Source organism: Canis lupus, chromosome 8 (genome assembly GCF_003254725.2).
Source record: "Canis lupus dingo isolate Sandy chromosome 8, ASM325472v2, whole genome shotgun sequence".
NCBI classification, from domain to species: domain Eukaryota; kingdom Metazoa; phylum Chordata; class Mammalia; order Carnivora; family Canidae; genus Canis; species Canis lupus.
The window spans coordinates 41,409,230-41,436,506 of NC_064250.1; the positions used below are offsets into that span (position 1 = coordinate 41,409,230).

Genomic DNA, 27,277 nt, shown 5'->3' on the forward strand with positions numbered 1-27,277 from the left:
GGAGAAAAAATGTTACATACTCTTGTCTACTTTTAAGCTTTATTCGCTATTTCATATTTCCATTTTTTGAATGTATATTTTTCAGTTGTGCTTCCAATTTATGTAATAAATCTAAATGCTTAATACATTTTAATGTGAAATGGTTACAGCTATAATATTTAATATTTGAATAATAAACCAGATTATTACTCATCCTTTAATCATATTTTGAATTTTAAGAAAGGACTTTTTATAGTTATAAGTTCTGTTCACTAATTATATCTAAATAGTATAAAACCATTTTAATAGCATCCAGCATATAGAGAATAAATTTGATTATAGGTCTTCACATTGTTTTTAAGTAAGTGCATTTATCTGTTGTTCAAAAGTCTGCTTGGTTTTAGAATTCAAATGAATACAACATGTCTGAAACAGAAAATGTTGTAAGGAAAATGGTCAACTTTCAAAGCTAATTACCACACCTACTCTAGTTCTGTAAGTTAGTTTTTTTCCCAAGATAACTGAAGACTTGTATTGTTGAACAGGGGAAAAAAAATTTAATGAAGAAATGTTTAACAAAAAAGTACATTTTTGTTTTATAATTAGATACTGCCTTTTTTTTAGGGTGCTACAGTTCGTAATGAAATGGATTCTGTCATCATTAGTCGGATAGTAAAAGGAGGTGCTGCAGAGAAAAGTGGTCTGTTACATGAAGGAGATGAGGTTCTGGAAATTAATGGTATTGAAATTCGAGGGAAAGATGTCAATGAGGTTTTTGACTTATTGGTAAGTTGATACAGAAGAATAACTGATAGGTTCTTAAAAGCTATTTTCTTAGTTATTAGACCTAAAAGTACAGTATTTTAAAAATATTAAGTACACTAGACAATTTCTAGCCTAATTTTCACATGATATAATTATTTTCACAATATTTATTAGTAGCGTTTTATTTTGGGGTTGTTACCACTGATATTTTTTTATTTTAAGCTTTATTACTACTCGGTATGTTTTATTTGCCTCTGAAATCACTAGTATAACTAATTCTTCAACATGTATTAATTGAGTGCCTACTATGTACTAGCCACTAGGAAAATGGTGACAAAACAAAGTCACCTCATCATTTTTTAAGTTCACTTTTTTTTTGATTCTCTTCAGCTGATTTCAGTACACTGTCCAACATAATAGCCACTAGCTACATGTGCTAGTTATTTAGATTTAAATTAAATAAAATTTAAAATTATGTTCCCCATTCATACTGGCTGCATTTCAGGTGTTCAAGAGCAGTATATAGCTAATGGTTTCCATATTAAGATGTAGATATAGAGTATTTCCATCATCATAGAAAATTCTATTGGACAGTGCCATTATAATCAGGAAACTAGTTTATAGTTACTCTTTGAGAGCAGTTTATGATCACTGTGTATATATCCACAAGCCAGATTTGTATTATTTACGTAGCTTCAGTTGTTACAATAGAATCTCCTCTATCTGCTGATGTTTGTTGAAGAATCTAGAAAACATACTTATTTTCACCTAATATCATTCATTGCTTTGGTAGAGCAGAGTCAGTGGTTGTCATTTTTAGGCTATGTTTTATTGGCTGTTGTGTTTGTTGAGCACTGCTCCCTGCTATGTCAAGACTAGAAGTTTTGATTACTGTTTAAGGTGAAGGTCTCTGAACAAGGCAGTCAGTGGTGTAATGGGAAGTAATAGTTAGCTACAATAACACTATACAGTTAAAAATAGAATGAGTAACAGAGACAAGGTATCTGGGAAGTGAAAATATATTTCTTTGCATCACTTTTCTAATCCTGGTCACAATTACTATTTCAAATTCTACTATGTTTGCCAGAGTAGATAACCCAGAACTGTTCTAGCTGTGGTATCTTCCAACCCTTCACTGTGGAATCTTCCTAAGCTTACAATGAATGGGAGACAAAAACCAAAGACTTATGGGCTAAGTGGCTTTCTCAAGTGGAACAGAATTACAGAATGCCATGTTCCTGGATAGCTCTACTATAACGGAATCCATGAAAGGTCTAATTTATGATTCCTGATGAAAGTCATTCATCTTTACCAACTTTTTAAAAAGTCTTGTAGGGGATCCAGAATAGTCCAGTTTAGGGAATATTCACCATAACATCATAGAATGATTTTCATAACCTAATCTTTCTTTTACAGTCTGATATGCATGGTACGCTGACATTTGTTCTGATTCCCAGTCAACAGATCAAGCCTCCTCCTGCCAAGGAAACAGTAGTAAGTGATTTTTTTATGTTCCTTATTTATTGTCTGTTGTCTACTGTTTACTTTTTTATTTAATTAATAAACATTTTTTTTTAGAGTAGTTTTAGGTTCACAGCAAAACTGAACAGAAGGTTCTCACATATCTCCTGTCCTGATAATTATGCCCATAATTGCTTCCACTGTCAGCATCCTTGTACCATTTGTTACATCAATAACTTTTGGTGGTATACATCCTATGGGTTTTGACAAATGTATAATTTATAATATGTATCCACCATTCTACCATAGAGAATAGTTTGCCCTAAAAATCCTATGTGCTCTACCTATTCTTTAATTCCTCCCCTCCCCCAACCCATGACAACCACTGATCTCTGTAGTTTTGCCTTTTACATTATATCAGTATAGCTGGAATGATAACAGTATATAGCCTTTTCAGATTGGCTTTTTTTTCCATGAGTGATAAGCATTTAAGTTTCCTCCATGACTTTTCTTAGCTCTTGGTCGCACATTTTTTTAAGCACCAAATAACATTCTGTTGTCTGGGTATATAATAGTTCATCTTATTACCTACTGAAGAATATCTTGGTTGCTTCCAAGTTTTGGTAGTTACCAGTTAAGCTCCTATAAACATCCCTGTGCAGGTTTTTTTGTGTGTGGACATGTTTTCATCTCATTTGAGTAAATACCAAGGAATCAAAAACTTATATCCACACAAAAACTTGCACATGAATGTTTACTTTTAAGTATTAGAAATGTCACTTTATATTTTTAGATTTTTTATTTATTAGAGAGAAAGCACAAGCAGGGGGATGGGGACAGGGGAAAGCAGACTCCCCACTGAGCAGGCAGCCTGATGTGGGTCTTGATCCCAGTACTCTGGGATCATGACCTGAGCTGAAGGCAGATACTTAACCTACTAAGCCACCCAGGTGCCCCTAGAAATGTCATTTTAATTATTTCTTGCACTCAAGTAAAAGGTAAATTCAGCAGTTTTTATTTAAAGAGATATAAGTCTTAATGTTTCAAATTTATTAAAACTTTACAAAGTAAAATATAGAGCATACTTTTCTTCCAGAATTTTTGACTTCTAGCTTTTGTCTTTTTCTGTCATTATAGGTCGTTTATTTAGCTTAAACATACTTAGCATAGGGGGAAGTGCTTTTACAAAGTATGCACAACTTTAATTTTAGAGTATGTTTTGCTTCTTATGTTAAACATTCAGCTAGCTAGCTAACACACTTAATTACTATATGACTTAACAGTCCTACTCCTAGGTGTATATCCAAGAGAACTGAAAACATACATCCTCACAAAAACTTATACATGAATGCGCATAGCAGCATTATTTTATTAACCAGAGAGTAGAAACAGCCCAGATGTTGGCTGGTTGATGAGTGGAAAGTGAAATATGATATATCCATAGGAGGAATATTATTTGACCATAAAAAAGAATAAAGTACTGCTGCTATATGCTACAACATAGATGAACCTTGAAAAAATTAGGCTAAGTGAAAGAAGGCAGTCACAAAAGGCCATGTATTGGATAATTTATGTGAAATGTCCAGAAGAAGTAAACCCATAGAGAGTGACAGTAGATCAATAGTTCCTTAGGTGTAGGGAAGGGGAGTTAGGAGAGTATGGGAGTGATTCCTAATGAGTATGGGATTTCCTTTTGGGATGATAAAAATGTTGTAAAATTGCTTATGATTGCACAACTCTGAATTTACTAAAAACCATATGATTTTATACAGTAGTGACTTTTATAACGAATTATTTCTCAGTAAAGCTGTTAAAAATTACAGATTTCAAAATGCCAAGTTAACATGGAAGGCTGATGTATTGCATCTGTTATTTTATAAAATCATAACACTTTGAAAGAAGACACAGTTTCATTTTTTTCTCAATATTTTATCACAATTATGCTTTATATTTTGTCTATCATTTCACATTTTCCTTTTATTCTTTATGAGACATTTTGAAGTTGATGTTGCATCCACAACCTTCCTTCTGTGTAAAGTTCTTTATAAGAAGAAAAATGAGGAAATAGTTTGTCTCTGAATTCCAGCAGCCTCATTCTCTGTGCCTTTTCCCATGTCTCTCCTGTGAACAAGAGTTTGGATATTTAGTATAGAATAATGATCTGGTTTGTATTTTAAAAAAAACACTTTTGGATGCTGTGTAGAAATTAGATTAGTAGAGCCAGTAATGGAAGCAAGGAGATTTAGGAAACTGAAGTCATCATAAAGTATGTTGATGGCCTAAACTAGGATGATAGCAGTGACAGTGGAGAAAATGGTTCAGGCTATATGCTAGAAGTAGAGATGGCAGGATCTTGTAATGAACATGGAGGGTAAAGGAAAGAGGAAGTTAAGAATGTTTGAGGAACTAGGCAGATAGTGGTGCTGATTATTACTAGAAGGAACTCTGGAGGAAAAACAGATTGGGGGAGAAAAATGAAGAGGTCCATTTTCTAGGTTTGAGAGGCATTCAGGTGGATATACTGAGTACATAGAATTGAATATATCAGGGTGCCTGGGTGGCTCAGTCATTTGGGCATCCGCCTCATAGTTTTGGTTCAGGTCATGATCTCAGGGTCATGAGATTGAGCCCCAAGTAGGGCCCTGTGCTTGTGAGGAGTCCGCTTGAGATTCTCTCTCTCCCTCTGCCCCCCCGCCACCACCCCCCCCCCCCCCCCGCCAATAAATAAATCTTTTTTTAAAAAAAAGAATGTATCAGTCTGGAATTCTAAGGAGAGATCTGGGCTATAGTTGTATTTACTGTGGTGAGAGAAGGTCAGAGGACCAGCCTGTTTAAACATGTGTTTGCAAAATTTAAAAACAATTGTTTAAGGGTGTTCACAGTAGATAAAGATAACTGGATTGGAAGGAAAACTTGAGAATTACTGCTGTCAAATGTATTTACTTTTCCAGTAGGGGTATAAAATGTATTATCTAATTTACATCTTAATTTTTTTCTCATTTGGAAGAGGATCTGGAATTTTATAATGCAGTAAGATTTTTATGAATACATATTTTATCAGAGATACATAAAATATAGAAAATTTCAGTGTATATTAGATGGGCATCCCTTTTCAAGTTAGGGCAGTTACTGTATTAAGTTTGCTCTTACCTTAAGGTTTGTATTTCTGTCTGTCTTCTATTAAAGTATCTTTTGGATGTCCCACAGATACCTTAAACTTCTCCTGTAAAAAATGGAAGCAAACAATAAAGATAATTCTTCTTGAGTGGGTTGGGGGAGGATTTTGAAAACTGTTGCTTGACCCTAGAAAAGCTTTTCTTGATGCTGGCCTTAATTCTACAGTGTGAGTGAGGGGTAAAGTTTAAGCCAAGCTAAAAGATGATATACTTTCATTTTCTTTTCCACCACTAATTTTAAAACTTCAAAATAAATCTGTAATAAATACAGAAATAAAAATTGCAAAGAAAAATTATTTTGGAGCATTGAGTCCCTTAGGAAAGATGTAAATAAATTGATGAATCATTATCTCTTTACCGTATCCCCTTTGGTAGGGCTTCAAGCTTATGAGCTTACAGGTACTAAAAAAAAAAAAAAAAGGCAAAGAGAAAAATGTGAGGCTGGAACATAATTGTATTTAAACAATCCTATAATCCTATAATTTGAAATTTAGATGGAAGATTTTGTTTAGAAACCAAACACTGTTTTGATCAGATACATTGTACTGATATTACAGCATTGTTAAACTCTGGAGTCTTCTATAAGGGTCAACATCTCTCCATTTTAAAAAGAGCTCTGTTTGGGGCACCTGGGTGGCCCTGACTCTTCAGTTTGGCTCAGGTCGTGATCTTAGGGTTGTGTAATGGAGCCCTGTGTGGACATAGAGCCTGTTGAAGATTCTCTCTCTCCTCCTTACTCTGCCCCTCTCCCCCGTCTCTCTCTTAAAAAGAGGAGGGGGTGCACTGTTTTCCTTTGTATGGTACACAATAAATTAGCCACTAACAGAACTAGAGAGGAAAGATGGATGAAGATAACTTTTAGCACTGATAAGAATGGATCAGAATATATGGACAGAAATCACACATGTCAAGGCAATGCTCAGACTTTAACTCAACTAGATGGTTAATCTCAATGTGAAAAAATTTTGCTCTTAATTTTAGTGGGTATGTTTTAAATAGCACTAGATAAACTTGTTAATATAAGCAAAACATTTGCCCTCTGTACTCTTCTTCAGTCTACACAGAGAGAGGCCTCATTCCAAACCGGCTAAATCTGAATAGTCAAGGTTGACGCCTAGGCAAGAGGAGAGAGAAAAGCATCTCTGGCTGATTTTGTTGTCCTTTGGCAACAGTTACAGACCTAGATACAGCCTCCACAATGGTCTAATTAGTTTGCCTCAGGGTAGTTCCCAAAGATTTTAGGGTGTGTTATTTTTTTTAAGATTTTTATTTATGTGAGAAAATGGGGCAGAGGGTAAGCAGACTCCCCGTGGAGCAAAGAGCCTGATGCAGGACTCGATCCCAGGAAATCATGACCTGAGACAAAGGTAGACAGTTTAACTGACTGAGCCACCCAGTGCCATAGGGTACGTTTTAAACAGCATATATATAAGTTATCAAAGGAACCTAGTTAAAATGCAGAACCTGAAGTCTGAGATGTGGCATAAGAATTTAGTATTTTGATAAATATTCCAGGCAGGTGATCTGAGCAGAACACTTTGAAAATGTGCTGAGTATTGCTTTCAGAAAGTTATTTGACAAAATCATCAATCAGGTGACCAAGTATGGTTTCATAGATCTCTAAAAGGCTCATAACAAAAATGATCTCTTCACCACCTTAAGTAACCCCTATAATCCCATATTTAGATTTCCAAGACTTTTGGCTAAAAAACAACAATCTGAGCAGATTTTGGAAGCACTGATTGACAGAGATGATAGTCAAGCAGAAGGTTGTTTTTTTATAATCCTACATATTAGGTACTTCTAGATTATCCTACCTCTCATACCAGGATCACAAAATTGTATGTATAATCTCTTTAACCAGCGTCTGAACTGCGTTCTGATTCTCTGCTACCTTTGTATAACTTTATAAAATTCACTTTTGGTCTCTATTTTCACATCAAGAACAAGGTTCATTATTAGGGCACTCTGTAGTTGGAATGCAGCAGAACACTGTCAAAATGAATGAAGTCTCTGAACCATATTTAACCCAATAGTGAATATTATGTGATTAAATTGTATGAAGTAAAATACTGGGGAAAGTAATCTATACTTCTAGAAATCAGAATGATGTTTACCCTTGGAGGACATAGGGTGGTTAGTAACTGAAAGGGCATAAGACAGGGTTTCTGGGGTGCTAGTGATACTCTGCTTCTTGATTTGTGTGCTTGTTATACAGGTATGTTTCATTTGTGAAAATTCATTGAGCCATACACTTATGATTTTGTGTACTATTTGAATTTATGAAGTTCATCTGTGAAAAACTACCCCCCCAAAAAGCAGACTAACATGTAAATTCTACATTTTTTTAACTGGACCATTTTATTGCTTTACCTCAATGTTATTCTTTATATATTAGGACTTAGATCTCCTCATTTCTTCTTTACAGTAGTTAGTAATACATTTTTTTGAAATTATAAAAATATTGTTTAATGACATCCTCAAGCATAATTTCTGAAAGCATGAGGCTGCTGCTTTCATGAGAATTCTTGGTTATGCTATATACACACACACACACACACACACACACACACGTATCTTTATCATTTAGAAAGTATTTTATCAAATTTCATACAGTCCATCGTTATTGATTGAGAATAGTCAAATATTGTGCTTAAGGAACTGAAAGATATTGTCTTCTCATAAAACAGTTTTTGAGGCAAGCCAGTATTATCTTTATGATAGGTAGCTTCAATTATGGTGAAGGCAAAAGTCTTAGTTAAGGAAGACAGATAACAATTGGATAGAAAAGGACTCTGAATTATAGAATTCCTAGGATGTCAATCAAATGCTTGGCTTATTTAGCTGAAACCAGATTTAACCTACACCGGGCAGAAGCACTCATTGTGTACAAGTGTTAAATTTCATTAAACTAAAATGGACATCTTACAGATTTTGGAAATGACACATGCCACTTAACCAAGTGGGATAAAAATTACAGATGGAGAAGTTAAAAAAGAATATTAATTCCTTTATAAATGCCTTAGAATTAAGATATAACTTTGTTGTATCTTATGGAGGTATACTGGAAGAAAGAGTAGGAAATAGCTTTCAAGAAGATTCATGCTGTAAGTGTAATATATATATTTTTTGATAGCAGAAGTACATTGTTAACAAAAATTATAACTTGTACCACTAGTTAAATTTCAAAGCCTACAAATAGAACCCAATAGGAATTTATTATAAATATGATTTAGATAATTTTAGCTGTTTGGGGTGTGATTGTTGATGAACCTAAACACATCCTTTTGAAAGAAAAACAGAAGTTGAAGGCAAAGTCACACAATGTATCCAAGAAAGGAAGAGGGTATTTGGGAAACTGACACTCTAAGTAGGTGACAGATGCAATGAAGTACAGTCTACCTTTCCAAGTGATTGTGGTTTAGAAATTACATACCTTATTACAGAGTCATTGTTTTCAAAGGTCAGGAATGGAGGGGGAAGGGGTCTCAGTTATATTCCTTCTGCTTCTCTCAAGTCTTTGAGGTCCCTTAGCGCTTCAGGGTTGTTAGTGGCTAACAGTGCAATGGCTTGTACAGTGTTTGTGTTTGTTTTTTACTTTTGTATGAGTTTGCAGTTAACAGAGAGATGAAATTAATCAAAGAAAATAGAGAAGCCTGAGAAAATACTGCTGCTACTTAACTAAACCTCCCTTCTTTCAACTCATACTTGCTTTGCACTAATGAAAAATTGTAACATTTTAATTATACTTATGCTGAATATTTTGTGTTGTCATTTCATCATTACTGTGTTGTTTTGATAAAAATCAAATCCTTTTTATCTTTTAGATCCACGTGAAAGCTCATTTTGATTATGATCCCTCAGATGACCCTTATGTTCCATGTCGAGAATTAGGGCTATCTTTTCAAAAAGGGGATATACTTCATATCATTAGTCAAGAAGATCCAAATTGGTGGCAAGCCTACAGGGAAGGGGATGAAGATAATCAACCTCTAGCTGGGCTTGTTCCAGGTAAAAGACAATATAGTAGAACATACTTAAAAGAACATTTAAAATACAAGCCTTCACAGAGAAAAATTCACTTTTTCATGTCTTTTAAAAAATGATTACTTTTTCATGCAGTTGGGTCTTTATGTGTATTAATAAGGTGACAGAAAGCCATAAATCCTCTGTTTTATTTATTTATTTTTTTTTTAAATCCTCTGTTTTAAAACACAAAAGCTAAAACTAAATTTTTGTGTATCCTCAGTCATATTTCAGAGAATGAGGAATGAGCTTCTTATACTAACTTCAGAGGATAATGCTGCACCTTTGATGATTCTTCACAGTAACACACAAGACAGTACTCTAGAAATCTTGGAATACTGAATATCCATCTTGTTCTACTTCGTGTTTGTGCTAGATATCAATTTGGTATCTTCTCATCATGACAGACCTAGCCCATAAATATTTAGAACTAGAGTATATTGACTGCTTACATTGAGTTTCTGAAAGTATAGAAGTGCATAAAGGAGATTTCCGTGATATCATTTGTAAATCTTGTTATAGGACAAATAAATGGACCCACCTTAGTTTGAGTTTGATGATGGTTTTAAGTGTTAGAATTAGAAGACTTCTTAAGAGGTCATATTGTCCAGATTGCCATTACAATAGCAGTCTACATATGTATATACTATAAAAATGTGCCGTAGAAGTACATGACTATAATGTTCTTAAACATTTTAATATGTAACTGACCAAAATTATTTTGTTCCTTTTTTTTCTGAATCTGTCAAAATCAGATACTTACTTTAAAAACCTTTTTTTTTTTTTTTACTTATTTTTAAATTTTAATGCTCTTAAAATTTCCCCCTCTCCTCATAATTACTTGTTTTTACTTGGAATACAATCTGTATAGCTCCTAAAGATAATGTGGTTATCTATAATACTTCTTATGTGTGTCAAACTCAGTATTAATATTTTTGCTTGTGCTCTTATGAAAATGCACAAAGTTCTGATTATCCCAACATAGATAGAATTTGCTTATTGATTTCTAAGAATCCTTGGCTTGAAACAAAAAAGAACTGGATATAAAAATTTAAAAAGTAGAACTCTAATCCAAAATTTCTAAGTAAAACCACTTTTATCCTTCAGAAAAAATACATTTGACTTTAAGGTAGATAACTGAAAAGAAAATAAAAATCAAAAACCTTGAAAGCCTCCTAAATTAAAATCTTAATTCTGAGAGGGAAACCATTGTATGTTTTTCATTATTTATATCACTGGTAGCTTAAAGGTGGAAATAAAAAAATGACTAAAACATATACATACATACAAAGAAAAGGAGATTAGAAATAATAAATGCAAGGGAATATATTGAGGTATATCTTAAAATCAAAAAGTGATGAGTGTTCACTTATTATTTTGTAAAGTTAACTCCTGGAATTAATTGATTTGATTTGAGAGAATTCTAAATGATCCAGAATCAGGATCCAGCATAGTACTTTCCACATAGTAAATGCTCAAAGAAAGCTTTGAAAAATTGAGCTGTTAACATTTTCTAATACTGGTTTATTACTTATCTTTTCTAATAGATGATGTATATATATTTTACTACTACATATCCTAGGACTGGCTGATAGTAAAGTTGAAACTTAATACTTTAAACATTTGGGGGCTTATAATCATAGCTGACATAGGCCCATATGGTAGCAGAAAGATTTAAAAGGGGATATAAGTGAAGAAGAAGAGTTATTTTCCTCCATGGCAGAAAGATTTAAGGGGATATAAGTGAAGAAGAGTTATATTCCCCTTGACTAAAAAACAAAAAAACATATTCTTTTGTCTTAAATTTTACTCTTTTCTTTCTGCTATTAAGGGAAAAGCTTTCAGCAGCAAAGAGAAGCCATGAAGCAAACCATAGAAGAAGACAAGGAGCCAGAAAAATCAGGTTGGACATTTATATTTCTTGGTTTCTTGGGTCTCCATCTGGAACTGTGTTTAAATGTACATATCTGATTTATAATCAGAAATTATTTTCTTTTAAAATCCTAGGAGTATCGGGGTGCCTGGGTGGCTCAGTTGGTTAGGCAGCTGACTTGATTTCAACTCAAGTCATGATCTCAGGGTCCTGGGATCAAGCCCTACATTTGGCTTCCTGCTCAGAGAGGAGTCTGCTTGAGGATTCTTTCTCTTCCTCTACTCCTCCCCTGCTCATGCTAGCTTACTTGTGCACTCTCTCTCAAATAAATAAAAAAAATTGTACATATCAGAATAGTCAAATATGTATTCATGGGAAGAGTGATATGAGAGGCAAAACTAATTATATTATAACTAAAGAAAGAGGATTTAAGTATTAAAGATCATCTGTAATTTGAGACTAATGGAAAATTACAGCTATTTCCCTGAAAAATAGTTCTATACAACAATATGTGTTTATAAATTTAAATGGAAAACTATTTGAATTCTTCAATTTGAAATACATAGCTTTATTCAAGGAAATAAGTCCTACGTTTACAGTTACGTTTTTGATTGTTCAACAGGAAAGCTGTGGTGTGCAAAGAAGAATAAAAAGAAGAGGAAAAAGGTTTTATATAATGCCAATAAAAATGATGGTGAGTTTGGGCACCTGGGTGGTTTAATCGGGTAAGCATCTGACTCTTGATTTTGGCTCAGGTCATGATCTCGGGGTCATGAGATCAAGCTCTGAGTTGGGCTCCATGCTGGGCGTGAAGCTTGCTTAAGATTGTCTCTCTTCTCTCTCTCTCTGCCCCTTTGCCCCTCTCCCCCTCACCCCAAAAATAATGGTGAGCTCTACTCTTAGATATAGCTGGATTTATATCTGGAAGAGGTCCATATCCCACACATGAAAGAAATTAAACTGTTTTCAGGGAGTTATATTTCTAGTCCTGTTTTACTGCTTAATGTTACATATATGCTTAAGAAAGTCTTCAGCAGAAATTATTTTCTTTTGAAATCTTATGAATAATGTAGCATTTTGAATTTAGAGAAAAACTAGCATAAAAACTATAGTTTAGCATTATATAGTGTTATATTGCTAGTTTCCTGTTTTTCCTACTTTATTTGTGAAATTAATATATACCTCTAACAAATTACAAAAACAGTTGTATTTTAAGTAAAAATGAGTATTTTGTCTGTAATAATTCATGTCACCAAGGCAACCCATTCTACAGAGCCTGCTGCCTGCTGACTGAGTCAGGCACATAGGAGAGTTGTTTTTTGTTTGTTTTTGTTGTTGTCGTTGTTACTAGGATTAAAAAAGTTTTTATTATAGCTTCTCTTCAAATCAAAGGCTTTAATAACACAGGGCTTGTAGTCCCTAGTGACAGCAGTCTGCTGGACTTGAGTGATGACTAATTGTCTATTAGGCACCTCCTATCTGAGTTCAACAGTTTCCACCACATCCAGTTTTTATAAACCCAGACTGATTTTACTGCTTTTCATTGCCTTCTTGATTGGTCCTTAAGTGCATTAGAATTTGCTACCCCTCCTTTGGTTCTGGTCAGAAAGAAACCAAATCAATAAAGCAAAGGCACTGTTTAACTTCCTATACAATTTATAAGGCTTATTCTCTTAATACCTTGAGAAATTTTTTTAGCATAAACATGAAAATAAAATTTTACAGGTTATTGAAAAATCCCATTTAAAACTAAATCTGAAAAAAAATAAATAAATAAAATAAAACTAAATCTGAGATTCAATCTACTTTTTTTCTAAAATAAGCATCTTTAATACTAATTGAAACATTGTATAACTCAGATTTATTGAATTTTTAATCCTTTCCTCTATATTTAGGTAAGTGATTAATACCTGTTTCTTTATCCTTTGAAACACACTAAATTGGTTCTGCTCTAATAGCTATTATACTATAGAAAACCTGCAAATCTAAAGCATGCAGATATATAACTCTTTATAAATAAAAATACTGCCACAGTCTGTACATGTTAAAAGAAAGAACTCTGGGGCAGCCCCAGTGGCCCAGCAGTTTCGCACCGGCCCAGGGCGTGATCCTGGAGACCCGGATTGAGTCCCGTGTCAGGTTCCCAGCATGGAACCTGCTTTTCCCTCTGCCTGTGTCTCTGCCTATCTCTCTCTCTCTCTCTCTCTGACTAAATAAATAAAATCTTTAAATAAAAAAAAAGAAAGAACTCTGATTTTTCAGAGGGCAAGGCATTTTGGCATTTTGGGAAGGGCAGGAAATACATTTCATAATGGCGTCATTGTAACATATTTTTATAAATAATAACTATCATTTATAATAACCGTTCTCTTCCAGGGGCAGTAACTATATGCTTTAGAAACCTTCATCCATTTAGGTCTAACAAATTCCTTGAGATTATAATGAATATATTGAAGTTCAGATATTAAAGATCCGCTTAAGTTCTTAAAGCTACTATATAGTTGAGCTAGAATTTCGATAGTTTGAGTTCCTGCTCAGCATTCTGTACTAAGCACTGGCAAGACCAAGATGCCTGCCTGCCCCCATGGAACTTACAGTTGAATGTGACTACACATCTTATGCTCTCTCCTGGTCAGGGAAAGTAATAATGAGTGAGAAGATGGCAGGCTGCTTGTTGTCTGCGTTTGTTTCTTACAACTTGACAGCTCTGAATTCATCTGGATTGTGGGCTTTAGGGATGTTATCCTACATATCACAGTTTATACGTCTTCTTAAATCATGAACTCAGGTTAATATTAGTATTCCAGGTTTGGATAGCACAGTTACGACTTGTTTTCACGTTCTATAGTCACAAAAAAGTGTTCCTACTTTCTCTGATTACATTAGTTTGTAGCTGCTATTTTAAATGTATATCTATGCCAGGTATTGTACTCAGCATATATAGTGTGTCTGATCCTTAAGCCAACCCTCTGAGTGCTGTATTAGTATCCCTGTTTAACAAAAATGACAGACCATTTGCTCATTAGTTCCTCCAGTGGTTACCCCACCCTCTGTCAAAGTATTGGCTGTAAACTATTTTACAGCACAAGCAGTGTATTTTTATTGTATTAAAACATTCAACTTAAAGAGAAGGAATAAATACTTCTAGAAGGATTAATATATTGTCTGTTTTGTTTTCATAGTATCTGGGAAGGAAAATATTTATATAATCCTACCTGATTATTACTTATCTTGATCCAAAGGGTTAAATGTTTTTAATAATAAATTTTGTTTCTTTCTAATTGTTTTGGAATATCTATGAGTTTATCTTTATTACATGGTAATAATTCTATCTGAAGTGTTTAATTTTTATCTTTTTCAAAGATTATGACAATGAAGAGATCTTAACTTATGAGGAAATGTCACTTTATCATCAGCCGGCAAATAGGAAAAGACCTATCATTTTGATTGGTCCACAGAACTGTGGCCAGAATGAATTGCGTCAGAGGCTCATGAACAAAGAAAAAGACCGTTTTGCATCTGCAGTTCCTCGTAAGTTTGGATGCATTCCCATTTTCCTGTACTTTTCAGTGTACTATCTTAGAACCTAACTGGAGGGAAATTTTTCATCCAATTTATCAAAAATAGTTTTACCGAGGAAAAAGGAACTTTGTTTTAAGAAAATCTTTCGGGAATTTGTAACTCAAGGTAGTCGTTATTGAGAAATTTTGGGTTTTTTTTCTATGGTACTAATTATTCTCTAAATGAATTTTAATTTGGTTATCTTAAAATTCCCTGTTCAATATGGAATCAGCTCCTGGCTTTTAAACTTATGCAGAGATAGAAATAAATTAATTAATTAATTAATTTATTTATTTATTTATTTATTTATTTATAGATTTTATTTATTTATTCATAGAAACAGAGAGAGAGGCAGAGAGAGAGGCAGAGGGAGAAGCAGGCTCCACACAGGGAGCCCGACGTGGGACTTGATCCTGGGTCTCCAGGATCACACCCCAGGCTGCAGGCAGCGCCAAACCGCTGCGCCACCAGGGCTGCCCAGAAGATAGAAATTTAGACCTAATCCCTGAACACAGAAATTCTGTTTAGATTATATAGTACTTAGGGGGTGGGAGAGTTGAAAAAAAAAAAAAAAGATTATGCAGTGCTTAATCTTAGGAAATAAACTTTAGGAAAGGATGAGTAGCAGTGTTTAAGATACTAAAACCACGTTTTTTTGTTCGTTTCTTAGTCTAGAAATAAAACAAATCATTGTTAAACCATGGGTTTTTAAGATTTCCTCAATTCACCTTTTTACATTTAATCTATCTTATAAAACTGAAATTTTTCCTGACTAGCAGAATTATCCCCCTGCTTACTCTGACCCATGCCGCTATTTTTACCTGATTTTGTTTGCCTAGATACAACTCGGAGTAGGCGAGACCACGAAGTAGCTGGTAGAGATTACCACTTTGTTTCACGGCAAGCATTTGAGGCAGACATAGCAGCTGGAAAGTTCATTGAACATGGTGAATTTGAGAAAAATTTGTATGGAACCAGCATAGATTCAGTACGCCAAGTGATCAACTCTGGCAAAATCTGTCTTTTAAGTCTTCGTACACAGGTAAATAAATTTCTCATACATTTTTCCCCCCACTGATCCTGTGTTTTTTTTAGTGGACCAAAGAGCTTAGTCTCTATTGTTTCTTTTTTTTTTTTTTTTTTTTTTTAATTTTTTATTTATTTATGATAGCCACACAGAGAGAGAGAGGCAGAGACACAGGCAGAGGGAGAAGCAGACTCCATGCACCTGGAGCCCGACGTGGGATTCGATCCCAGGTCTCCAGGATCGCGCCCTGGGCCAAAGGCAGGCGCTAAACCGCTGCGCCACCCAGGGATCCCTCTATTGTTTCAATTATAAACATTTGACCGTAAGAAAAGTATATTTTTACTAAATACCTTCAGGATTCCTCATATTACTCGGGCTAACATATTTATCAAAGAACTTAGAGTTGTTAAGCATGTTGTCTTAATTAATGATGTTTCGGATAGAAAAGGTCATGTTCCTATAATCCCCGTTTTGGTAGAGTGCTTCAGTTTAGGAACACATAGTCATGCAATGGCTAAGGCAGGGTGAAAACCAGTCTCCTGATTCAAATAGTCTGCTTTTTCTCAGGTATACTTTTCCAGAACTTCTTTTGTGTATGTATGTGGAGTTCTTCCTATTCTGATTGCATTTAGACCCCAGCACATGGTAACATTACTGCTTATTTCTACTTCCTCCGGAAAGGATTTTGAATATGGTTATTTATAATCTTTAGGTGAGCTTCTTAGAGGATATTTTAGCATCACAGTTGTAGACCTTCAGTGTCATTCTTTTTTATTTTATTATATAAACAGGGCAAGCTAATTTGTGTGTGTGTGTGTGTGTGTGTGTGTGTGTGTGTCTGTGTTACAGCTACACAATATATTCTTACAGTGAATGGTAGGATCGGAAAATATTTTGAATTGTTTGTTACAGAGATGCTTGGAAACACTCATAGGCAATGTTTGTTTTTTTAATGACATTATTATTCCAAGTATATTATTGGGAAGTAGTTAAATGATGAAAATGACTGTAAAGATCCAAAATATCTTTTTTTTTTAGTCCTTGAAGACTCTCCGGAATTCAGACTTGAAACCATATATTATCTTCATCGCACCACCTTCACAAGAAAGACTTCGGGCATTATTGGCTAAGGAGGGCAAGAATCCAAAGGTAGAGTTATTATAGTGTTGTACCATTCCATTGAAAGAAAACATGAAACAGGCATCACCTAATATGTCACACTGCTTAAAAGCTACATTAGCTTGAGCTTTCAAACTGGTTATTCTTTCTGCCATATCACTTTTCCCAAAATTGCTCTTGTTGCCTCTGGCTGGATTGTGGCAGCTCTATAAAGTAGGGGGCTTCTCTTACTGTTCTCCACACATTCCCTATTGCTACCCCAAATGTATAATACCTTTGGCACTCCTTAAAACACCCTTAATCTTCTTTACATCGGTTATTTCCAGTAGGGATTATGTAACCCCCTGCCCTCTTCCCCCAAGAAAACTTCTCTGCAGATTCTTAGGAATTACCTACTTTTCTTTGCAGATATTCTGCATATGTGGGGAGCCAGAATTGGGTGCTCTCACTTTTCTCTTCTTTTTTCTCATTGAAATTTATGTTCTATTTGTCTTCTCAGTCTTCTCATATGATCTGAAAGGTAAAAAAATTATTTTAGAAACTGGACATGGTTGAGGTTAGTTCACATTTTACTAAACATTAATAATAAAATTATTATATACTAATGTATTGATCGGAAAGCACTGACTTTATTTAAATGTGTGAAATGAAAACTGTCAAGTGACTTACTGTATCAAAATAACAGACTTTTCCATGGTTTTGCTGATTTCTTAAATTTTTTTTTTTTTTTACAGAGGAATCAGTTTTCCTTATTTCATTTGCTCTCTAAATCTCCTTAAAGCCATAAATACACATAACACTCTTCTTTATAAAATCCTTAAAAGTCATTAAAAGTGGGGTGCCTGGGTGACTCAGTTAAGCATCTGCCTTTGGCTCAGACCATGATCCTGGGGTCCTGGGATCGAGCCCTGCATCAGGCTCCCAGCTCAGCGAGGAATCTGCTTCTCCCTGTCCCTCTACCCCTGCCCCTGCTCTCTCAGATAAATAAAATATTTTTTAAAAAGAGGTCATTAAAAGCATACTATTACTCCTTTCTTATGATTCTTGGCTATACAGCATAACCACCAACCCTCTTTCTTCCTCCCCAAGATAGGTCTTTTTTCATTCTTGGTCTATTCATATTTCTTTTTTTTTTTTTTTTTTAAGATTTTTAAAATTTATTTATTCATGAGAGACACACAAGAGAGAGGCAGAGACACAGGCAGAGGGAGAAGCAGGCTCCCTGCAGGGAGCCTGATGTGGGACTCGATCCTGGGACTCCGGGATCATGCCCTGAGCCAAATGCATACGCTCAACTGCTGAGCCACCCATGCATCCCTCATGTTTATTATTCAATCTATATGTGAAGATTGTATTTTTCAGGGTCTTAGGCTATAGACAAATAAGGATTTTTCCATCCTACATGATACACACAACTCTGGTTGATCTGTTTAGGCTAAAAGATCAGCTGGCTAAAGTAGCGTTCACCCTTTTTTATGTTTGCAACACAATTGTGAGTTCATAAATTAATGGAATCAGAGTACCTGCTGTTCTTAGCATTTGGGATGATACAGAAAAAAATGGGACATGGCCACTGGCTGTTCTTGAGTGGGATCACAATAAAGAAAATAAAACTAAAACTATGAAACTTAGTGCCCAGTAACTACTTTGGTAGACCAGAAATACCATGGTCATTGAAGGAAAAGGGTGGACCAGAGTGAGCTTCCTCCTACTTATTCAGCCTAATTTTTCTATTTTCTAATATGCACACTTTTTGTTATGTTTTTCTTCTCCAAGGATTCAGTATCCTGCAAGGGCTATATAAGATTCCAAAATATGTTAGGCAACTTTCTTTGGGTTGGTGGTGCCAGGTAATGTTCTCATGGGATTATTTATACTATTATTTATTTTGAATTAGCTATCCCATATTGAGTAAGGTGTAGAAAAGATACCAATTACCAATTATAACTGCAGGGAGCCCAATGCAGCACTCGATCCCAGGACCCCAGGATCATGACCTGAACCAAAGGCAGACACTCAACCACTGAGCCACCCATGTGCCCCTAATTATACATATTTTTAAAGGAAGAACTTAATCAGTACCAAAATGTTTTAACACTTTATAGTATGTTTGATTTTCTAATGAGAATTCTCTGATTTTTAAAAATTAACTTCATTGAAATTATTTTATGTTCAATTAAATACGTACATTTTATTTGTGTAATGTGAGTCTGGCAAAGTGTATACCTGTGTCACTACCATGCCAGTAGAGATTTAGAACATCTTCATCACTCTAGAAAATTGTCTCATGTTTCTTTGAAGTTAATACCCTTCCATTCTTCCCTAGGCAATCACTAGTGCTTTGTCACTGTAGATTTATTTTGTCTCTCCTAGAAATTCATATAAATGGAACCATAGAGTATATTTAAGTTTACGTCTGACTTTTGATCAACATAATGTTTTTGAGATTCATCACTGTTGCATCAAACAGTAGTTCATACCTTCATATTGCTGAGTGGTATACCATGAGCTTAATATATCACAATGTATTCATCAGTTAAAAATTATTTGGGTTCTTTCCAATTCTGAGCTAGTATGATTAAAGCAGCTCTAAGCATTCATAATCTTTTGATGGACATCTATGTTGTTTCTCTTGAATTGCTGGATCAAATGGTAAGTGTATGTTTTAACTGTATAAAGCTGCAAAACTATTTTAAATCAGTTTGGTGCCATTTGTTCCACATCCTTTCCAGATTTTGCTTTTTGTTAACGTTTTTTGCCATTCTGATAGGTGTGATGTGTTACCATTAAGGTTTTCATTTGTATTTTCCTGATGAGTAAGGATAGTGTCTTTCCATGTAGTTATTTAAGCATATTCTTTTGTGAAATGTCTTTTTAAAAATAAATTGGGTTATTTTCTGAGTTGTAAAAATTCTAATATATTTTCTCAGAAAAAAAAAATTTTTTTTTAAGATTTTTTATTTATTTACTCAGGAGAGACACAGAGAGAGAGAGAGACAGAGACAGAGACACAGGCAGAGGGAGAAGCAGGCTCCATGCAAGGAGCCCGATGTGGGACTCGATCCTGGATCTCCAGGATCATACCCCAGGCTGCAGGCGGCGCTAAACCGCTGCGCCACCGGGGCTGCCCAGAAAAATTTTTAATGATATCTTTTGAAGATCACAAGTGTCTAAGCTGTGTACTTTTTCATTTTTCTTAAAATGATTTTTGTTTACAGTCTTAAAAAATTTGCCTGCTCCATGATTATAAAGATTTTATCCTGTTTTCTTGTAAAACCTTTCTTGTATTCGCTTTTACTTTTAGGCCTGAATTTGTTTAGGGTGGTGGTTGGTTTGGTGTTTATTTTTGTTTTGTTTTTTAACACACATGGATATTCAATTGCTGTAGCATTATCTGGAAAAGACTATCCTTTTTTCTGCTGAATTATATTGGCACCTTTTTAAAAAATGACGTGGTCAAATATGTAGCAGACAGGGTGGGGATTATTTCTGGACTCTTTCCTTTGTTTATGCTAATATCACAGTCTTGATTACTGCAGCTTTATTTTAAGTCTCAAAAAAAGTCATAAAAAGGAATGAAGTACTCATACATTGTACAACATGGATGAACCTTGAAAGCATTATAAGTGAAAGAAGCCAGTCACAAAAGACCATTTTGTGGAATGTCCAGAATAGGCAAATCTATAAGGACCTAAAGTAGATTAGTGGTTGCTTACAGCTGGGAATTGGTAGAAAATGGGGTGTGACTGCCTATGGATATGAGGTTTTTGGCTGGGGAGAGGGGGTGGGTGATGAAAATACTCTGAAATTGTGGTGTTGATTGCACAACTCTGTGACTATATTAAAAACAATTAAAATTGTTCATTTAAAATGGGTAAATTATAAATGAATTTTATCTCAAGTAAATCATTACCGAGGAAGAAAAGTCTTAGCAAGGGTTTCTATAGAAATTGAAAAGATGATTTTAAAATTTATATGGAAATTAAAAGAAATAACCAGAAACTAGAAACTAGAAAAATAACTAAGCCAGTGGGGGGCATTGGTACCTGGGTGGCTCAGTCATTTAAGTGTCTAACTTTTGGTTTTGGTTCAGGTCATGATCTCAGGGTCATGAGATGGAGCAAGCATTGTGCTGGGCTTTTCACTCAGTGGGGAGTCTACTTGAGATTCTTTTTCTACCCCCCCCCCCCCCACCACAGTGCTCTCTTCACTTTCAAATAAATCTTAAAGGAAAAAACTAAGTCAGAGGCCTTTGGTCTTTGTTAATATTCTTATTTGTCTCTTTTCTAGTTAATTGACTTATACTTATTTTGGCTTTAATTTGCACTTGCTCTAGTTTCTGAAGAAAACTTAGATTTTTAAGTCGTCTTTTCTAATATGAAGGTATAAATTTCCCTCTAAACAGTTGCTTAATTGCATTGTACAGATTTTGAGGTTGTCTTTCATTATCACTTTGTTAGAAATATTTTCTCATTCCCTGTCATTTTCTTCTTGAACACATAGGTTATTTAGAAGTATGTAATTTCCACATATTTGGAGATTAAAAAAAATTTACTGATTTATAATTTCATTGTGGTCAGAGAACATAGTCTGTAAAGATGTGAATCTTTCAGAAATGTTTGTACTTTATTTTGTGACCCAACATCAGTTCTATCTGGGCGCATGTTCCATGCACAATGCTGAGAATGTATAAAGGGTGGTGTATCTTACTGCCATTTTTTTCCACCTGTGTTTAATTTCCTTTGGTATTTCCGGTACTGCTTTTTTATCAGTCATACAGTAAAAGTGTTGAACAAAAATAAGTCCTCAGTTTTAACTCTATGAAATGGTGCTAATCAGGAAGGAGCTGTGTTCCTCACTGGATGCAGAATGTAAATAATCAGTTAATCTGATTGCAGAATCTCTCTACTAGAATGGGGGCCCGAGAGTGGTAAACTGATAGTATCGAACTGTTATAGTCTATTTTGCCTATAGGCGAATTTTTTCAGTCCAAATTTTTTGAGCAAAAATAATTTTGTTTCATCTTAGTCATGAATTGTGATTTGAAAAATAGTTGGAAATTAAAACCTAAATTAAAACAAAATAAATGGGGGAGCCTGGGTGGCTCAGTTGGTTAAGTGTCGGCCTCGGCCTTCTGCTTGGGTCATGATCCTCAGGGTCCTGGGACTGAGCCCTGTGTTGGGCTCCCTGCCCAACGAGGAGTCTGCTTCTCCTTCTCTCTCTGGCCCTCCCCCTGCTTGTGCTCTCTCTTGTTACTCTCTCAAATAAATAAAAACTTTAAAATAGAAACAGATGGTATAAACCATTTTGGCAAAAGACAAAATAATGCTTTAAATTTGATAAAAACTAGGTGGATTGGCTATTTATGTGAATCTGTGTGAGATGTAGGGCTTTACATTTCAACTCTAGCACCACAAAGTTTAGATTCTGTTTTGACTTCTGGAATGTTCTTCCAATAATCTTGAGATTTGAGTAAGCCCAAGTTTTAGCAAGACTGTTACAGTGTGTTTAGTTAGAATGATGTAGTAGAGTCCCCTAGGAAACAAAGGGTTCTTCTGTGTACCGCAGCCAGATGCACAACATTCCAGAATGAAAATTAGAGAGCCACACAAGAAACTGCCTCAGGACAAGCCAGAGATGTCATATTTTTAATGTTTCCTACTGTTACAGAAGCTCAACCAGTTGAATAAGTTCTGTATTGTGGGTCCAATGTAATACTGGTGTGTGACTTTCGTATCTGAGATGTTTGGACTTGAGTTAAATTAGTTCTCTTCATTGACAGGTGATTTTGGGGTAGTTTTACTTTCTTGAACACATGTGCATGGTAATCAGAGTGTTCTGAATAAGTTCCACACCCTGCCTTACCACCTACTCATCTGTATGAAACAGCTACTTCCTTTACCAGTGTAGTAGTCTGTTTTGTATCATTTCCCAAACTCATCTTCAGATACTTTTTTGCATCTTTAAAGACCACCTTTGTGTACTGAAAACAGAGAAGCAGTTTAAAGCCAAGTAATTCCCCCAAAACATGAGATTAAATCTTGGGTTGACCAGCAGTGTTTTCATAGGATACCCATTTCATTCTATTGATCTTTCCTTTTCCCATGTTCATCCTGCCGAACTCTGCAACAGATATAAAGGACAGTGCATCTTTATAAAGCCAAGAGTAGATGGCATTTTGGGTTCTACCAACCTTGTTTCAACCAGAAAGCTTCACTCTGTATTAGAAAAGATGTTATTTTTTAGGGAAAGGTTATGATGCCCCAAAATGCTTGAAAACAAATGTCTGTAGGGAATCCTAAGTAATAGTCTTGGCTTTTGAAGCCTCTAGTCTAGTGGGTAAAACAGCTACATGAAAACCTGAGTAGCAGTATAAACAAGTTATATTGAGTCCCAAATGATTCAGTATGAATCCTGAAGACACCAGAGCAAAGGAAATCACTGAGCCCATGAAAGGGTTGAAGAGGAGCTCCTGAAGGGGGACATATTTTGAGACAGCAAGCAATATAAGATTATTTTTTGTTTTTGAATCATCTCTGACTCATTGTGTTTTGATAAGGAATGGAATTACCTCAGTTTTTGTCTTCTCTTTACAGCCTGAAGAGTTGAGAGAAATCATTGAAAAGACTAGAGAGATGGAGCAGAACAATGGCCACTACTTTGACACAGCAATTGTGAATTCAGATCTTGATAAAGCCTATCAGGAATTGCTTAGGTTAATTAACAAACTTGATACTGAACCTCAGTGGGTGCCGTCCAGTTGGCTGAGGTGAGGGAAACATCCATTCTGTGGTATAATTGGACTTGATCTGGCAACTGCCACTAGGAAGAGAGCCCTGATACTTGAGCAAGACCCTGAGGTGGCAGGCCGAATAAGCTGTAGACCTGTTCTTTGATCTCAAACTGGTGAGAAAATCCCCTTAGGCAATTTGTGCATAGCAGTCTTTATTCACTGTACGTGGCTTTAGAGGTTCTTGCCTCCTCTGGGGATTCTAAATGGAAGCTTTCAGCAGACCAGTTCCATTTCATCTATGTAAAAACCTTTTAATTCTATTTTCACCTAAGTCTTTTGTCTGGTTTTTCCTTGAAAAACTTGTGTGTATATACACAGCAGTCCATGTCTCACGTAGTTAAAAATATTGATGCTATTTAACAGTTAACTTAAGAACTTCATGGGAATGGGAGGGGGGACTGTGCTTCTGTGCACTGGGCAGGACAGTATTTGGTTAGAAAGCTGGTTTTGTTACCAAAAATATTTTCCTAAAAAGTTAAAAAAAAAAGTGCCATTTTGGTCTCAACCTACTCTGTTAGGCTTGAATTCATTTATATGTCTTTTAAGTCTAAAACATTCCATTAGAATTACCAGTTTTTTAGCTCAGACTTTGTGGATCAGATTTCACTGCACACAACAGATTGTGATCTAGCTAAACTATAGCATATGCTGATCTTTTTAATGATTTTCTGAATTTTTTGCTCAAATTGTCACAAGTGATTCTATAACCTTGTTTCCTTTCTGTGATATGCATAGTACAAGAGAATGTAGAAGTTACACTTTTATGAATGGCAGATGGTCATATAAACTTGATGGTTAATTTCTTCCTCATGATGCAAATAGTTTTTCATATATATGAGAGGACATAGCACCTTTGACAGTTTTGCATTTTTATATATGAACATAGTATAATTTGATGACTATACCATATATAGGTAATAAACTGGAATTCTGGATGAATATAGCTGCTACTGTATACTAATATTTAATAAGTTGACAAATGGTCATTGATAACACTTGTTCAGCATTGGAATAAAATTATAGCCAAGGGGAAATACTCTAACAATTGACTTTGAGATCACAAGGAAAGGATGACCTGAAAGTCATTTGAACATTATAGGAAAAGAACATGGGGAGGGTCAGGGGTGAGGGGTGGTTGAGCATACAGAAGCAGGTTTTTATTCTATCAAGTTCTGCCTCTTAGAACCAGAATGCAGTGGCTTGCTGTTTAAGCTAATGGGATTTTCTTTTCACTGTCTCTATAGCTATAGCTTTAAAATTCAACTTCTGTAACTGGCATGGAAAGTTCATTTGTAGTCTTTTCAAGCCTTTAGGGATGGTATGATGTGTGTCAAACGACCTCAAATGTGAATGTCTTGATTTTATTTTTAGGACTTTAGCTATAGCATTTCCTGTTCCCAAAGCTAAACACTGGAATAACAACATAGAGTTGTCACTTAATTTAACATAAGCAATTGTTTTTAATGAGTAGTTTGTCCTGGTGTTGTGTATATATTTGATTTCTATGTAATTTTACTTGAACAAATGTAGATAGTTTATGTTTTCTTTGTTCAAATTTGCATGGCCTTGAAGTTGGCTGCAATGTGTGTCTTACACGGAAATACTTTCAAGCTAACCGTTCCTTAGGAAGAAAGTAACTAATGTTCCTGGGTCAAGGGAAGGAATGCCATACATCCTATCTTTTCAGATCTGAAACACTCCAGCTTAGGACAGAGAAAACCAAGGAATTATTAGCACTTAATCTTCTCAGTTTTCCAGTTTGCTTTCTCCTAAGGAATGATGGGTAGTCTATGGTAGACAGTGGAGTTTTATGAGCTGCTTTTCATAACTGAAAACTGTTTCAATCCCAAGATCTAAAAGGTTGGCAGTTTAGCTGTTGTGCCAGTTCCTGAGTTAGCATACAGACCGTAGAGCCACACTAGGGCCCTGTGCTTTCACAAGCAAATCCCCTACCAAGGCACGTGTGCAAGTTATCGTACACTTTTAAGTAATCTAAGCTGACAAGTGATTTTAGAGGTCAGTGAAGTCCTGCGGTTCTCTCCTTATCAGCAATGGAATAGGGATAAAAATGTTTATGTTCCAAAATTTCCTCAGTCCTAGTGACATGAATGTGTTGATACTCAACACAGTCCCTAAACAAAGTGAAAACTTAGTTGTTGCTGACTTCCTTTTAAAAAAAAAAAAAAGTCTTGCTATACACTCAGTTGTCCAACTGCTCTGGCCAGTTCCATTCTATGTCCTTTGTGGTTCTGATTGGAGACCCCAGTGTGGGGGAGGTCTTACCCACTTACAGGAATGAGATCAATAGCTAATAAAATGCACGTTAGTTCAAATAAGGAAATACCTTTGCTAAATTTTCATAAGTCAGAACAAATGAAAAATAGTATTTAGGCTAATCCAGATTTGCTTTATATGGAGAGTATGTCTGGATTTTTTCCTTTTCTCATGGCCTAAGGAATAAGTATTGATAAGGAATAATTTGAATGTAATTTTGTGAATGTGTATGGAAAATATAAACCAGGGATTTAGCCTTAAAAAAAGGTAACCTTTTTGACATCTATTGTTAATCCTCCTTTGTACTCCTATCTTGTATCTGCACTCTTATTTTGAGTTGTCATACTGCACACTGTATTGTAAAAACGAAGTAAAAGTATATTTCAAATAAAATCACTTGAGTATGTTCGGTGTTTACATCCTTTGCTATTCAATGTTTCAACTCACCTAACCACCCCGTCTTCAAGTTTTGGCCAGAAAGAAGTCCATTGGAACCTCTGCATGAATCATAAAATACCTTCATGATACCTTCATAATAATCTTCATGGTGGGGGAGTGCCCCCTATTGGCACGGATGTAGGTTCAATTTCCTTGTTTTAAGATAGCTTAACACTGTGAACTTAAGCATTTTCTAGGGGAAAAGGTATGTAATACTCGGGCAAATTCTACTTATATGCAGCCGCCAAGGATTGAGGGACAGAGGCTAGGATTGTTCTATATTGAGTTGACCAATCTAGAACATTAACTTTTCTACTGTACCACTCCAGATTTCTGAAAGAAGACAATCATACCAACAGAAAGTGTCACACATACACACACACGTGCTACCCATCTGGCTTTCTATTCCTGATTCTTTCCTTCACCTATGGATAGTATCACCCTGCACAACAAATTCTGTTCACTATTTTCTTCTGATTTCTAGTTAATATGCTAAAACCATAAAATCTGTAGTTTTTTTAAATTTTTATTTATTTATGATAGTGAGAGAGAGGCGGAGACACAGGCAGAGGGAGAAGCAGGCTCCATGCACCGGGAGCCCGGCGTGGGATTCGATCCCGGGTCTCCAGGACCGCGCCCTGGGCCAAAGGCAGGCGCCAAACCGCTGCGCCACCCAGGGATCCAAATCTGTAGTTTTGTAGGGGGTTTAGCCAAGGCCAATAAAAAAGCCTTAGGAAGCCACAAGTGAAATCTTGGTTGGTCTCTGGCCTCAGCAGGTTATGGTG

At 35.3% G+C, this 27,277-nt stretch overlaps 1 protein-coding gene across 7 annotated transcripts in view; it reads left to right on the forward strand.

Annotated features, from left to right (window-relative positions):
* PALS1 (protein associated with LIN7 1, MAGUK p55 family member) overlaps positions 1-26,471 on the forward strand; it is a 75,214-nt gene extending 48,743 nt beyond the window's left edge. For all 7 annotated transcript variants that reach the window (XM_025444219.3, XM_025444223.3, XM_025444222.3 and 4 more), the window contains 9 exons: positions 604-765; positions 2,161-2,238; positions 9,209-9,392; positions 11,239-11,310; positions 11,903-11,974; positions 14,644-14,811; positions 15,681-15,883; positions 16,907-17,017; positions 23,584-26,471. In XM_025444219.3, the coding sequence (XP_025300004.1) occupies positions 604-765; positions 2,161-2,238; positions 9,209-9,392; positions 11,239-11,310; positions 11,903-11,974; positions 14,644-14,811; positions 15,681-15,883; positions 16,907-17,017; positions 23,584-23,760 (1,227 nt within the window). In that variant the 3' untranslated portion in view covers positions 23,761-26,471. The remainder of the gene's footprint in view (positions 1-603; positions 766-2,160; positions 2,239-9,208; positions 9,393-11,238; positions 11,311-11,902; positions 11,975-14,643; positions 14,812-15,680; positions 15,884-16,906; positions 17,018-23,583) is intronic.
* Positions 26,472-27,277: the final 806 nt, after the last annotated feature.